This window comes from Bidens hawaiensis, unplaced genomic scaffold (genome assembly GCF_021521415.1).
Source record: "Bidens hawaiensis isolate Kalapana, Puna unplaced genomic scaffold, B.hawaiensis_p1.1 tig00041277_1, whole genome shotgun sequence".
NCBI lineage: Eukaryota > Viridiplantae > Streptophyta > Magnoliopsida > Asterales > Asteraceae > Bidens > Bidens hawaiensis.
In genome coordinates, this window is record NW_027497313.1 from 113,716 (window position 1) to 128,550 (window position 14,835).

Below are 14,835 nucleotides of genomic sequence, written 5' to 3' on the forward strand. Positions count from 1 at the left end.
TGCTTAGGTGATTAGGAACACTGATTTACTTGTTTTTGACTACATAGCGACGGACTAGCATCACCAATCAAGATTAGATATTCTTTATGTATTAGACTAACCGTTGTGGTCACGTAAACAAGGCACCAGCCCCCTCCCGTCGCTAGTCACCCGCGAACACTATAACGGCATCCAACGAGCATGGCGCAGATAGAGTGGCGCTAGCCGGCTCACAGCAATGATGGAGGCTGGACAGTTGGAAGATGTGCAAATTGCTCAAGCCCTACGTATTTTGGAAAGCCTGATCATTTCTTTTGGTTGATGAAGGAGATGAATTGTGAAACCCTAAATGGGTTTCTTTTATAAATGAAAGGATTGAAAGAAGATGGGCCTGCTTTGTTTATGGGCTTTAATTAAACCAAAAGGTTAGTGTGTTGTGTTTAGTGATTGGACTCCATATATTAGAATTGATTTTTTTTACTTATTTTTATTAGAAAATTTATCTTTCAATTTGTATTGTTATTTTAAAATTTAAAAAAAATAAAAAGAAACTTGTTGAAACCCCTTTTCACCTTAACCATAACAGAAAAATATAAAATTAGTTTACAAATTTAGAAAAAAATATATTAAAAAAGTAAAAAAAAAACATAAAATTCGTTAAGCCCATGTTCACTTGAACCACAACATGCTCAAGCAACTTCGGCAGGGCTTCAACAGGTGTACAGTTAGTGTCTAGTCCGCATTGCATGACATAATATTACAAGATGAATCCGAAATAAGGCTTCAACAACAACATACCGAATTCTAGTAGCTGACTAATTTAGATAGAAGTTGAATGGAAAATGAAAAAGGAATAAAAAATAAAGTTCTAGGTCTGCCAAAAAAAAAATTGGAGGTTTTCATTTTATTTTTTCTTAATGGCAAACGAATCCTTTAAATGATCTACTGGCTAAATTCACCAAATTGGGATGCACTCGTCTTTCGATTCAGGAAAAATCCCTCATCTAAGGCCAACGCCCATGAACAATCGCCCGAAGGCACAACAATGCGGTGAGACAAAATTAGTTCAGTTCAAGGATCCAACTAGTGAAAGCCCCCTATATGTCTCGTCTCCTATCATCACCTTGGTGACCCTGAAACTAAATGCTGGGGCAAGTTTTGAACGTGGATCACATGAAACGCCAAGTCTCTCCCTTAACACTCCACCTATAGCTCATTCTCATTGGCTGGTTTTCATTTTGACGATATAGAGAAAAAATAGCAGTTGACAAAGAATATACAAACTATTTATTGTCGAGTTCGAAAGTAGTAAAACTGTATAAAAAGTACATAGAAAAAATGGTAATTATTCATTTTCGTCCACCAAGTTTGATACGAGAAAATGATTAGAAGCGTCAAGGGTAAGATGTACACGAGCGAAAACGACACTATATATCAACAGATAACCTTACAACAAGCTCACGGGATTCAGTAATGGCGGATTCATTCCAAATGGCTAACCGTATCTCGTTGTGTGTGTGGCTACTGTGTCTTCTTGTTTTGTCAAAGTCTGAAACTTACATAGTTCATATGGACTTATCAGCCATGCCATCATTATTCTCTAGCCACCATGCCTGGTTCTCCGCCACACTCGAATCCATTGCCGCTGTCACCACCACAACGCGCACATCTTCATCTTCTTCGAAGCTTGTGTATAGCTACACTAATGCAATCAACGGTTTCACAGCCATTCTTTCTTCATCAGAGCTGGAGCTTATTAAGAAAACACCTGGTTATCTTTATGCTGTTAAAGATACATCAGTTCGGCTTGACACAACTCACTCCACTCAATTCCTTGGACTGAATTCAATATCCGGTGCATGGCAGGTTACAAACCACGGGAAGGATGTTATTATCGGGATTGTGGACACTGGAGTTTGGCCGGAGAGTGCGAGTTTCATCGACCATGGAATGAGTTCAGTTCCAGCAAGATGGAAAGGCGAATGCGAAGCGGGATTCGAGTTCAATTCGTCTTTATGCAACAAGAAACTAATTGGTGCTCGTTCTTTCAACAAAGGGCTTCTTGCAAATAGCCCGAATTTAACTCTATTGATGAACTCCGCTCGTGATACAGATGGACATGGGACTCATACATCGTCGACAGCGGCTGGGGGTTTCGTGAAACATGCATCATATTTTGGGTATGGAACGGGTACAGCCAGCGGTGTGGCTCCGAATGCTAGGGTAGCTGTGTATAAAGCTGTTTGGGAAGAAGGTGTATTCGTTTCAGACATTCTTGCTGCCATTGATCAAGCAATTATAGATGGTGTTGATGTACTATCACTGTCACTTGGTCAAGACGGAATTCCATTACACCAAGATGCGATCGCCATAGCTACATTCGCAGCCGTCCAGAAGGGTATATTTGTATCTGCTTCAGCTGGAAACAATGGACCTTATTTAAGATCACTTCACAATGGGATGCCATGGGTCCTCACTGTGGCAGCAAGTACTATAGATCGTGAATTCACCGGAATGTTAATGCTTGGCAATGGAGTTTCAGTTACGGGTTTGGCTCTCTATCCAGGGAATGCAAGTTCAACCCAAGGCCCTATTTATTTTGTTGGAGCTTGTGATAAAGATTTGGATGCTAATAAAATTGATGAAAAGATTGTTGTGTGTCTAGACAATAACGACACACTTGGTGATCAGTTTTCTAATGTTGAAGGTTCAAATGTTTTAGGGGCTATTTTCATCACAAACAACACTGATCTCGAATTCTTTATGCAAAGCACATATCCGGTTTTGTTATTGGGTCTAGATTCGGGCAAAATCGTCATGGATTACTTGCAAAAACTCAACAATGAGGAAGCCAAAGTGAGTATAAAGTTCCATGGGACACGCCTAGGGACTAACCCAGCACCAAGGGTGGCTAGCTATAGCTCCCGTGGTCCGTCTTATAGTTGCCCGGTTGTGTTAAAGCCCGATATCACAGCCCCTGGGTCACTAATACTGGCATCCTGGCCCGATAGTGTCTCACCAGCATCTCTTAAGAAAGTTGTCGGTGCGAGAACCGAACTTTATAGTAAATTCAATCTTTTATCAGGCACTTCTATGTCATGCCCTCATGCCAGTGGGGTGGCTGCGTTAGTTAAAGCTGCCCACCCCAACTGGACCCCATCTGCTATCCGGTCAGCCATGATGACTACCTCGGACATTCTAGACAATATGCTTAAACCAATTCAAGATATTGGTGATGACAACAATCCAGCAAGCCCTTTAGCCATGGGTTCAGGCCACGTTGTACCAAACAAGGCCTTGAACCCTGGACTCGTGTACGATGTTAACCCTCAAGATTATGTTAATCTTCTTTGTGGGTTAAATTACACAAAGATGCAAATTAAAGCCATCACAAGATCATCTAATGTTAATTGCCCCAACCCGTCCTTGGACATAAACTACCCATCATTCATCGCCTTTTTTGATGGGAATGAGACGAATTCGGTTAAAGTTATTCATGAGTTTAAACGAACAGTAACTTATGTTGGGGTCGGAAGATCCACATTTACAGCTAAACTGACTGCTGTCCGTGGGTTAAATGTTAGTGTCTCTCCGGAGAAACTGAGTTTCCAATCAACGAACAAGAAGAAAAGCTACAAGTTAAGAATCCAAGGACCAAATACATTGAATGATGAAGTGGTTTTTGGTTTCCTAAGTTGGATCGACAGTAAAGGAAAGTTTGAAGTTAGAAGTCCAATTGTTGTCACAAGCCTAACAGGTGCAGTAGACATATTCTAAATAATTAAGATTTTGTCATTATTGTTGCTAAAAACCTTAAGGCACACCAGACAATTTCTAATAATGTTATATACTTAAACATGATTGGGTTCGGTTCAAAAGATTCCTAACATTTTAATTATATCCAACAATAGTTTTTCTTATCCTTTAAGAGATGACATGAGTATATATAGAGGAGAATCTTATGTGTCTATTGATTAGATATAGGAACGTACTACAGAATTATTGCAGATCACCCACAACGTTGTCACCTAAGAATAAAGAAATGATGTTTTCGTCACTAATGGACGCATTCCGACGGATCATCGATGCATTTTCATGGACATTTCACCAATATTATTCTTTTGGTGATAGAAATTTAAAGCATAACAATTTGAATAAAAAGAAAGTCGATTACTGTAGATCCAAATAACACGTTCGAAATATTTAGAACTAGCATGTCAGACCAGCTTCGTTGCAGGGCTATCCATTTTGTGACGGGGTATTAAAATTTGTAAAGCTCGGTTTCGACAACTTGTATACAAGTACTCAACCGGCGAAGAAAAAAAGCTTATACCAAAATGTAATATATATATATATATATATATATATACACACACACATATATATATATATATATATATATATATATATATATGGGTGGGATCAAGTGAAAACTCTTTTTAAAGAGAAAACTTAAAAACTTCTAAAAAACTATTTTTAACTATTTTTTAAAAAATAATTTTAAGTTTCTTTTTTTTTCATTATTCTTATATGTTGTTATTGGTTCCAAAAAAAAAAGAACCCTTGTCGGTAACCTCGTCAGTGTAGTGCACATGTGTAATACTGTGCATTACATGTATGCAAAAATGTTTGTATTGCATTATTACAACAGTATTGCACGTATTTGATACACACTGCTGTATATATGTAATATAAGACTAATACGCACATCGAATACACATTAGTACGTATGTGTAATACAACACTACTACACATATACAATACAAAAATATTGAATATATGCAATTAAACATTGTTAAACTTAAAAATACATAGTAATACAATGTGCACTACATCGACTTTTATTTTATTATTATTTTTTCCATATAATACAACACTACTACACATATATAATACAAAAATATTGAATATATACAATTTAACACTATTAAACTTAAAAATACATAGTAATATAGTGTGTAATACAACGGTATCGCATAGTAATACGTATGTGCATTACAACTGTTTTTTTTGTTTTTTTATTTTTTTTCGAGTAAAGGGTAAGAAAATATAAGAATAATGGCAAAAACAGAAATTTGAAAATATTTTTTTATTTTTAATTAAAAATAATTCTTTTGTAGTTTTTTAGTTTTCTCTCTAAAGATAGTTTTTCTTAATCCTCTCCCTATATTTTATATAATCAGCATATTCGTGTCCGTTTATGTTGGTTCCTTAAAAATCTAAGAAACCTACATATCTCAATTGAAAGTGCCCTAACGTTAAATAAATATAACTAACGTAACAAACTACTATATACGTATTAAATTGAAACAAAGCTACTTTAAAAAATAAAAAAAATCATTACAATATATAAAAATAGCAAAACGATTAAAAACAAAAACATAAATAAGACCCGGTAACACGAGGCCTAAAACCTAGTGTGTGTGTATAGGCTTAAATTCATTCGAAAAGTACGAGAAATCAATCCAGCCAATCAGGTTTTTTACTTTTTTTTTCTTTCATTTAATTAAATGTAAGGGTATAATGGTAAAGATCCTAATCTTTATATATGGTAACAATTAATTGTCACACCCCAACCTAAGGCGGAAATGTAGGGGCGTGATACGATAGCTTACAGCTCGAAGATACTATCATAATGTAAAAGTGACAATATCTAATTAATTATTTTATTTTAGGTATACACACAATATCCAAGTAAAACAAACAATTCAAATAAATAAATATAAGCTCAAATAAAGTTTAACTTGATTATATCCTAAGGTCTTGTCTACATGTTCAAACTTCAATCTTCAATACAAGCAACCTGCATATGCGTAAAAAATTGAGTTTTGTCAACATAAAGTTGAGTGAGAATATCACCAGTTTTGACACAACAATATAAAAAAAACATAACGTGATAAGTACGGTAAATATAATCAAACCATAAACAAGTATGTAGACCGTTGCCAAGCGAATCAGGCGTTGGTTACTAGCAGGAACACCCACTATACGAATGAATGAATAGTAATCCCAACATACGAATGAATGAATGAATAGTAATACAAGTAAGCAAGTAGCACGTACGTTTGATTAAGTCACTCACAATTACACATATGCATTTGTTTGAATATATTATAGTATGAAATACGGATAGATACGCATATGTCCCAAAAACGATTTGAAAAGCTATAAAATAGGGGAATGATAAACTCACCCGATCAAATAAGCCAAACATGAATGATTACGACAAGAAAGCGATAATCACACTCTTCGAGAATTACCGACAAGAATCCTAATTAAATAATATTATGAGTGAATTATAAATGATATAATACGTATAACGAATTTAGGATTTTGATATGATTTGAGTTACCTTTGTGATTGGGTACGTTATGGATTGAACGATTGATCTCTACGGATTATTGTTATTATTCAATTATATGAATCATTGTTTGTCAAAAAAACAGCTTTACGAATAATTAGTTTAAATAAATATGAGTTGAGATTGACTATAATAATAAACGTTTAAATATATAATTATCGTAAAATTTATATCTTGGAATTTTTTTTAATGAAATCCGATGGTAAAAAATATATTAACACTTTTAGCACGTTTAATACATTTATTATAGTTTTGTTTACACAGAATAGTACATATATATATAATAAATATGAACAATTTCATAAAAACGTTTTAACAACGAGAAACCTCAATATTGGTGTCGGGTTTAAATAAAATAATGATGGTTAATTATTAATAAGATATATATATATATACACACACACATATATACTAAAACTTGTAATGAGATTAATTGATAAGAAACGACGACTCAATGATGTTGGTTTAAATAAATAACGCTTATTTGATATTTAATATTAATTTTAATGTTTTATAAACCATTAAAAACAAGTTAAAACAACAAAAAAATAAAAATACCAAAAAATTGGCTGGTCGGGACTCGAACCCGCGCCAATGGCCGGTTCAAGGATTTAACACACACACCTTTGCCAACTGTGCTAGGGTGTTAGTTGGTTAATGTTTGTAAACGGATTATTATATACAAAACTAATAAAAACCAAATTTGATCATAAAACCTAGATTATCAATCGACCAATCCGTTAAATGTTTGATAAATTAATGTTAGGGTTATTGATCAGAATATCAAAAAGAACTCAAACGTATAATCTATTACATGATTCGATGTTTAAACACGGGTATAATTTGTATCAATAGAGCCGGCAAAAAGAACAACGAACAGGGTATAAACAGACTTTGTCAATCCAATGAACCATAGGGGTTCTGTTGGCGCTGGTCATAGAGGTGTGCAAACGCGAGGAATTGAGTTATGATCGACCCTGAGTTATATAATCGATTTTTAGGTCAAGTCGGTTCATCAATTATGTCGATATACATTATATTGGATCTTGTTTCTTAATTAGTGATGTCAGTTTGGCCGAAAATGGTAATAGAAATCACAAACAGATTCAATTCCTAGTTTAGAATGACAATTGTGGAACAAGTTAACTAAACGGGTCACGGTTACGGGTAAACGGGTCTTGAACCATGGGTTACGGGTTAGGGTCCAATGGGTTATAAAATATTATACAGAAAGTGCAATTTAATCCTTAGAAATTGAAGGTGGAAACATTAGAGGATTAAAGTTTATTTTTAGTTAAAAGTTTACATTTTTCAAAGTTAAATATATATTAAATAAATAAATAAACAAATATAAATTGTATAATCATTACTCGATAAACGCGATACTTTTCATTGTTAAAATTTTCCGAACCTAAAACGGGTCGGGTAACAGGTATAAATCAGTACGTGGAGAAATCGAGTTGTTGCAGTCTCCCCTACTTTTGGGAATTTCGTCCCGAAATTAAGGAAAACCACAACATCATCGTTTTGAAAGCAATTAACTTTTAAAAAAAAATATCATAACATAGAACTTATATTAACCGAAGCAACGCTTCAAATGACAATCTGATAAGGGCACTTATATATAGGATGTACCAGTGGTGTATCCACCATGTCCTTATCATCTCATCATTCGTACCGTTACCCAAGCTATCTTAGGTCCTAAGCTATGACACACAATTTTACGTATTATGATTTCCATGTGAGGACTTGAGTAATTATGTTCCGGACCATAATTACTTTTATCATCGGATGGTCCACATAACTCGTTTCATCATGTGGATTATGAAACATTTAAAATCCTTATTTTGAAGAAACAAACATTTTGATAATTTAAAATTTAAAAGATGATAAATGTCCGAGTTTGATTAATAAAACCATGTAATCCTTAGTATATCTTTTGATTATTTAGTAAAATTTTGAAGATCGAAAGAAAATGGATTTCTTGAGAAGACGCCATAATGAATTATGATGGATAGAAATAAGATAATAAGGTAAGAGTTCAAAAGCCTAACAGATTATTAAAGGAACGTCATTCATAAGGTGAAACATGCAACATAGTTCAACTTAAAATCACTCAATGTCACAAATAATCAAAGAGTCGATACGATGCAAAAACAGAAAACATGAGATAGTCTTAAAATGGAAATAAAGGAATAACAACTTCAAAGTCTTCAAGATCTTTAGTTACGGTTGACTTGATTTCCTTGACTTGGAACACTTTAAGTACTTGGATCCATGATGACTTAAGCAGTAGCGGTAGATGGATTTGGGATAGCTTGGATAGGTTGAACTTGAACAGCTTGCATAAGTGAGGCTGGGTTGAAGTGAGTTGGTAAACTTGAGCTTGCGGGTAGGGAGCTTGATAAGGTTGAGTCATGTTGGTGATAGGAGCTTGCAGTGGATACGGTTGATGGGTTAGGACTTGATGTGCATTAGGGGTGTAATAGGAGACATGCATAACTTGAGCTTGATGTGCATAAATAAGTCGAGGACACGCATTGCGAAGATGACTACGATCTCCACAAGTATAGCATGTATGGGTTTTAGGAACATCGGGTTGAGCATTTGGATTAGTTTAAGTACCGGACGATACCCGGCAAGTGTTAGCAAGGTGACCATAACAGTTGCAATTGGTGCACAGGAGACATGGAGATTGAGGCAGGTGATGGTAGTTACAAACTGAGCATAACGGAAAAGGTCTGGTATAGGTCTTCTTGTTTGGAGCATCTTGGTTGGAGGGTTGTGGGTTGGTTTTGTTAGCAGCATAGTTGTGGTGGTTGACTTTACTTTTGTGGCGAGAAGGGTTACTAATGGATTTGGGTTCGGCCTTAGCATCAGTTGAGGAATCAATTTTAGAGTTGTCAAGAGTAGGTTTAGCATCCTTACTAGGTAGGGTTCCATCTCTAACATGGTCATCAGATAGTGAAGCAGAAAGAGTAATAGCTTCCTCGATTGAAAGAGGGTATCGACTAACCACAGCATCACAAAAAATCGTCGGCAATTCACGAATGTACTTTCGAATACCACGAGCCAAAGGAGTTACAAGGTGAGGTACTAGCAAGCCGAGTTCCTTATAACGGTTCGAGTAGGTTGAATTGTCACGTCCAATTTGTTTAAGCTCCCAAAACTCCGTCTTGAGCCTTTGCAGTTCATGCTCGGGACAAAACTCTCTTCATTGCATCCTTAAGTTCCTCCCAAGACATAGCCAAAACTTCTTCAACACCATGTAGGGCTTTATAAGAGTTCCACCAAGTAAGATCTCGTTCTTCAAAGACGCTCGAGGCGAACCTAGTACGCTTATCTTTCGAACATTCGCAGTGGATAAACTTTTTCTCCATTTGTTCAAACCAGCGAAGGAGCTTAGTAGCATTCTCCTCACCAAGATAAGAAGGGGGTTTAGCACTTGTGAAGTTCTTGTAGTGATAGTGGTTCGGTGTATCCAAAGTAGCGGATCCATTGGAGTTGATATTTTGCAGTTGGGCCACGACCTCAGGTAAAGCAGTAGTGAACTCTTTAGTGATTCTAGCAGCCAGACGGTGATTACGACGATGAGATTGGGAAGACATTCTACAAGGATCCAACAATGAAAATATGTAAGATGACAGGTGAGTTGTAGGAATGAGTTGATATGAAATAATGGGGATGCGTATGTATATGTATATGCATGTATGTGAATTAGTGCTAGTGAAGACTCGAGGACGACTCGGGATTTAAAATAATATATTTATGAGTTTGAAGCATTTAAGTAAATAAACAATGTTTATAAGACTTTCCAAGAATAAAAAATATCAAGCATATCAAACTAGTTGACCTCCCATGAGCTTTCCATGGCAATTTGAATGGCCCAACTAAATAAAGCAACATAAAGTTTGTGAATTGGCCTCCCATAAGCGTTCCATGGCAATTTGTAGGCCTAATTCAAATAACGAGTAACAAACAATTGAGTTGGTCATCCCATGAGCGTGTATATGGCATTTAACTGACCCAACTAATTAACGAATTATCGAATCAATGGAGTTGTTCGAACCATGAGTGTTAAATGGCATTTAACCGACCAAACTAAATATCGAATCAACGAATCAATAAATTTAAAGTAACTAAAAACACAATTTGAAAGTATAACCGTTTAACCGGTTATGTTTACCACGCAACCGTTTAACCGATTACTGGTACCACTTGAAGTTATGGTTGCACGACATTTGTCATACCCCCACGCTTCAAGGTGAAGGAACAATACAAAACATGGGAACTCTTAAAGAATTTCCCACAATAAAAGGCAATATACTAAAATAAAAGATTTAGAAAAATATTTTGAATGTGAGGCATAGCCTCGGAGTTTGTGTATGTGCGTGCAATAAATAAATAAAATAAATACGATTAAATAATTAATCTAAGCAAGCTGTAAACAATTTATTAAATAGCACATAAGGCAGTTTAATTAAGCATGTATAGGGTTCCTAATATATGTCTAGGAAAATTTCTAACGACCTATCTTATAACCTTCGGCTCGTATACCAATCTGTCACACCCCAACTTAAGGCGGAAATGTCGGGGCGTGATCCGATTGCTCACAGCTCAAAGATACTATCATAATGTAAAAGTGACAATATCTAATTAATTACTTTATTTCAGTTATACACACAATATCCAAGTAAAACAAACAATTTAAATAAATAAATAAATAAATATAAGCTCAAATAAAGTTTAACTTGATTATATCCTAAGGCCTTGTCTACATGTCTAAACTTCAATTTTTAATACAAGCAACTTGCATATGCGTAGAAAATGGAGTTTTGTCAACATAAAGTTGACCGATAATATCACCAGTTTTGACACAACAATATAAATAATCATAACATGATAACTGCGGTAAATATAATCAAACCATAAACAAGTATGTAGACCGTTGCCAAGCGAATTGGGCATTGGTTACTAGCAGGAGCACCCACTATACGGATGAATGAATAGTAATCCCAACATACGAATGAATGAATAGTAATACAAGTAAGCAAGTAGCATGTATGTTTGATTAAGTCACTCACAATTACACGTATGCATTTGTTTGAATATATATATATATATATATATATATATATATATATCTAGTATGAAATAGGGATAGATACACATATGTCCCCAAAACGATTTGAAAAGCTATAAAATAGGGGAATGATAAACTCACCCGATTAAATAAGCCAAACAGGAATGATTATGACAAGAAAGCGATATCACACTCTTCAAGAATTACCGACAAGAATCCTAATCAAATAATATTATGAGTGAATTATAAATGATATAATACGTATAACGAATTTAGGATTTCTATACGATTTGAGTTACATTTGTGATTGGGTACGTTATAGATTGAACGACTGATCTTTATGGATTATTCTTATTATTCAATTATAAGAATTATTGTTTGTCATAAAATCGGCTTTACAAATAATTAGTTTAAATAAATATGAGTTGAGATTTACTATAATAATAATCGTTTAAATATATAATTGTCGTAAAATTTATATCTTGGAATTTTTTAACGGAATCCGATGGTAAAAATATATCAACACTTTTAACACGTTTAATACATTTATTATAGTTTTGTTTACAAAGAATAGTACACACACACACACACACACACATATATATATAATAAATATGAGCAATTTCATAAAAACGTTTTAGCAACAAGAAACCTCAATATTGGTGTCGGGTTTTAATAAAATAATGATGGTTTATTATTAATAAGATATATATATATACACACACACACATACACATACGAAAACTTGTAATGAGATTAATTGACAAGAAACGACGACTCAATGATATCGGTTTAAATAAATAACGATTATTTGATATTTAATATTAATTTTAATGTTTTATAAACCATTAAAAACAAGTTAAAACAACAAAAAAATAAAAATACCAAAAAAATCGGCTGGCCGGGACTCGAACTCGCGCCAATGGCCGGTTCAAGGATTTAACACACACACCCTAGCCAATTGTGCTAGGGTGTCACTTGGTTAACATTTGTAAACGGATTATTATATACAGGACTAATAACAACCAAATTTGATCATAAACCCTAGATTATCATTCGACATGTCCGTTAAATGTTTGTTAAATTAATGTTAGGGTTATTGATCAGAATATCAATACGAACTCTGACATATAATCTATTACTTGATTCGATGTTTAAACACGGGTATAATTTGTATCAACAGAGCCGGCAAAAAGAACAACGAACAGGGTATAAACAGTCTTCGAAAATCCAATTAACCATAGGGGTTCTGTTGGCGCTGGTCTTAGAGGTGTGCAGACGCGAGGAATTGAGTTATGATCGACCCTAAGTTATATAATCAATTTTTAGGTCAATTCGGTTCATCAATTATGTCGATATACATTATATTGGATCTTGTTTCTTAATTAGTGATGTCAGTTAGGCCGAAAATGGTAATAGAAATCACAAACACGATTCAATTCCTAGTTTAGAACGACAATTGTGGCATAAGTTAACTCAACGGGTCACGGTTACGGGTAAACGGGTCTTGAACCATGGGTTACGGGTCAGGATCCAATGGGTTATAAAATATTATATAGAAATTGCAACCTAATCCTTAGGGATTGAAGGTGGAAACATTAGAGGATTAAAGTTTATTTTTGGGTTAAATGTGTACATTTTTCAAAGTTAAATATATATTAAATAAATAAAATAAACAAATATAAATTGTATAATAATTTCTTGATAAACGCGATACTTTTCGTTGTTAAAATTTCCCGAACCTAAAACGGGTCGGGTAACAGGTATCAGTACGTGGAAAAACCGAGTTGTTACATTAATGTTGCTTTAAAGTTTTAATTTTATAAATAATTATTTTAGTTACTTTAAATTAAAAAAACATTGATTAATAAACATTTAATCTGGTTATCCTATTTATATCATATCAGAAGGCTTTTTTTTATTTAATTTTGGTTCACATAAGTTAAAGGTTATGTATTTGATGTCGGATTACCATGAAAATCGATAGGGTGTTAGATCGGATTATAGTAAGTTGGAAATATACAAACTTTACTAAAAAAAGCTATGCATTTTATTTCGGTTAAAATGGGTAAGGTTAGATCCGTGAAAAGGGGTAAACGAAGTCGGTTTGACACAAAACTTGATAGTACAGTAAATCGGGGTATATGGAGCCTGAAAGTAATGGGCTTTGTCATGAAAAACGACCAACATACCCATTCGAATGGCATTCATAAGGATGCGATTCAATGATATGCGATGCAATTGGTTTCAGCCATGTGATGCGATTGGCTTAGCCATGCGAATTCGATTCTGATTCCCATGCTATTGCGATTAAGAAAGCAGTAACACCATTAATTAAGTTAAACCTGCTTAATGACTTGGGTGGTAAGACTTCGATAGAAAAGTAGCTAATTAACACATATACTTGTTAAACAGTTAGTCGTGCCCAGCTGAAGAAAGGTGTTACATTTAATTTAGAAAGGAATAGGAACCAGGTGAGTTTCTAGCCCCATTTCTCTGTTATGTTTTTCGGGGTTGTGTGCATACTCTATGTGATTTGTTAATACACTTGCTATATTTAGTAAGTGTATGATATGTCAATGTGTATGAATATAGAGATGATAAAAGTATGTGATTGTATGCAGATATATATAACAAAATGTATGGTTGTATGGTTGTATATATGGCAATGTATGTATGGTTGTATGGCAACGTATGCATTTTGTATGGAAGCAATGGACCGGATCCTAATAATATCTGAGGAATGAGGGGCCGGGCCCTAATAATATACGAGGAAGGAGGGACCGGACCCTAATAATATCCGAGCAATATGGGGACTGGACTCTAATAATATCCGGGAATGTATGAACCTGACCCTAATAATATCCGAGGAATGTAAGGATTAGACCCTATTAATATTTGTGAAGTTATAGGGCGAAAGGATATTTAAAACGTTGAAATATGCTTATAATAAGTAAGCTAAAATATAAAAGTATGAATGTACTAAAGAATAAAAGTTTGAATGCATGTATGTATGTATGTATGAAAGGAAGGTAAATACGTAAGAATATAATGTATCACCAGATACATACGTGTAAGTATGAAAATGTTTGATACGTTGCCTGATTAACTAGAACTCAATCAGCGTACCTGACTTTTAGTATACACGCAGACAAATAGAATGACGCAGTTAGCCTGAGGGGGACACGTGGCATGTATTAGAGAGACTGGCACCTATGAAGAAATGATTATGATGTTCTATTTACGATGTTGATGATATAACAATTTTAATGTTTAAGACAAGAATTTATGTTTTATAATATATTTTTTAAAGTTTTAATATTCCGTGAAAATTTTCAATTCACTCTAATAATTAGGATTGTGTTTATGAATAAATCCAAGTTCTAGTGTAGGGTTGATGGGTCCGGGGCCT

At 34.4% G+C, this 14,835-nt stretch overlaps 1 protein-coding gene across 1 annotated transcript; it reads left to right on the top strand.

The window, feature by feature from the left end:
* The first annotated feature begins 1,336 nt into the window (after positions 1–1,336).
* LOC143592828 (subtilisin-like protease SBT3) lies at positions 1,337–4,028 on the top strand. The gene has a single exon (XM_077072645.1). The coding sequence runs from the start codon at positions 1,453–1,455 to the stop codon at positions 3,754–3,756; it is 2,304 nt and encodes a 767-aa protein (XP_076928760.1). The 5' UTR covers positions 1,337–1,452; the 3' UTR covers positions 3,757–4,028.
* Positions 4,029–14,835: the final 10,807 nt, after the last annotated feature.

Bases quoted from the DNA above. Each gene is read 5' to 3' on its own strand.
- LOC143592828 (XM_077072645.1), top strand. From the start codon at position 1,453: ATGGCGGATTCATTCCAAATGGCTAACCGTATCTCGTTGTGTGTGTGG.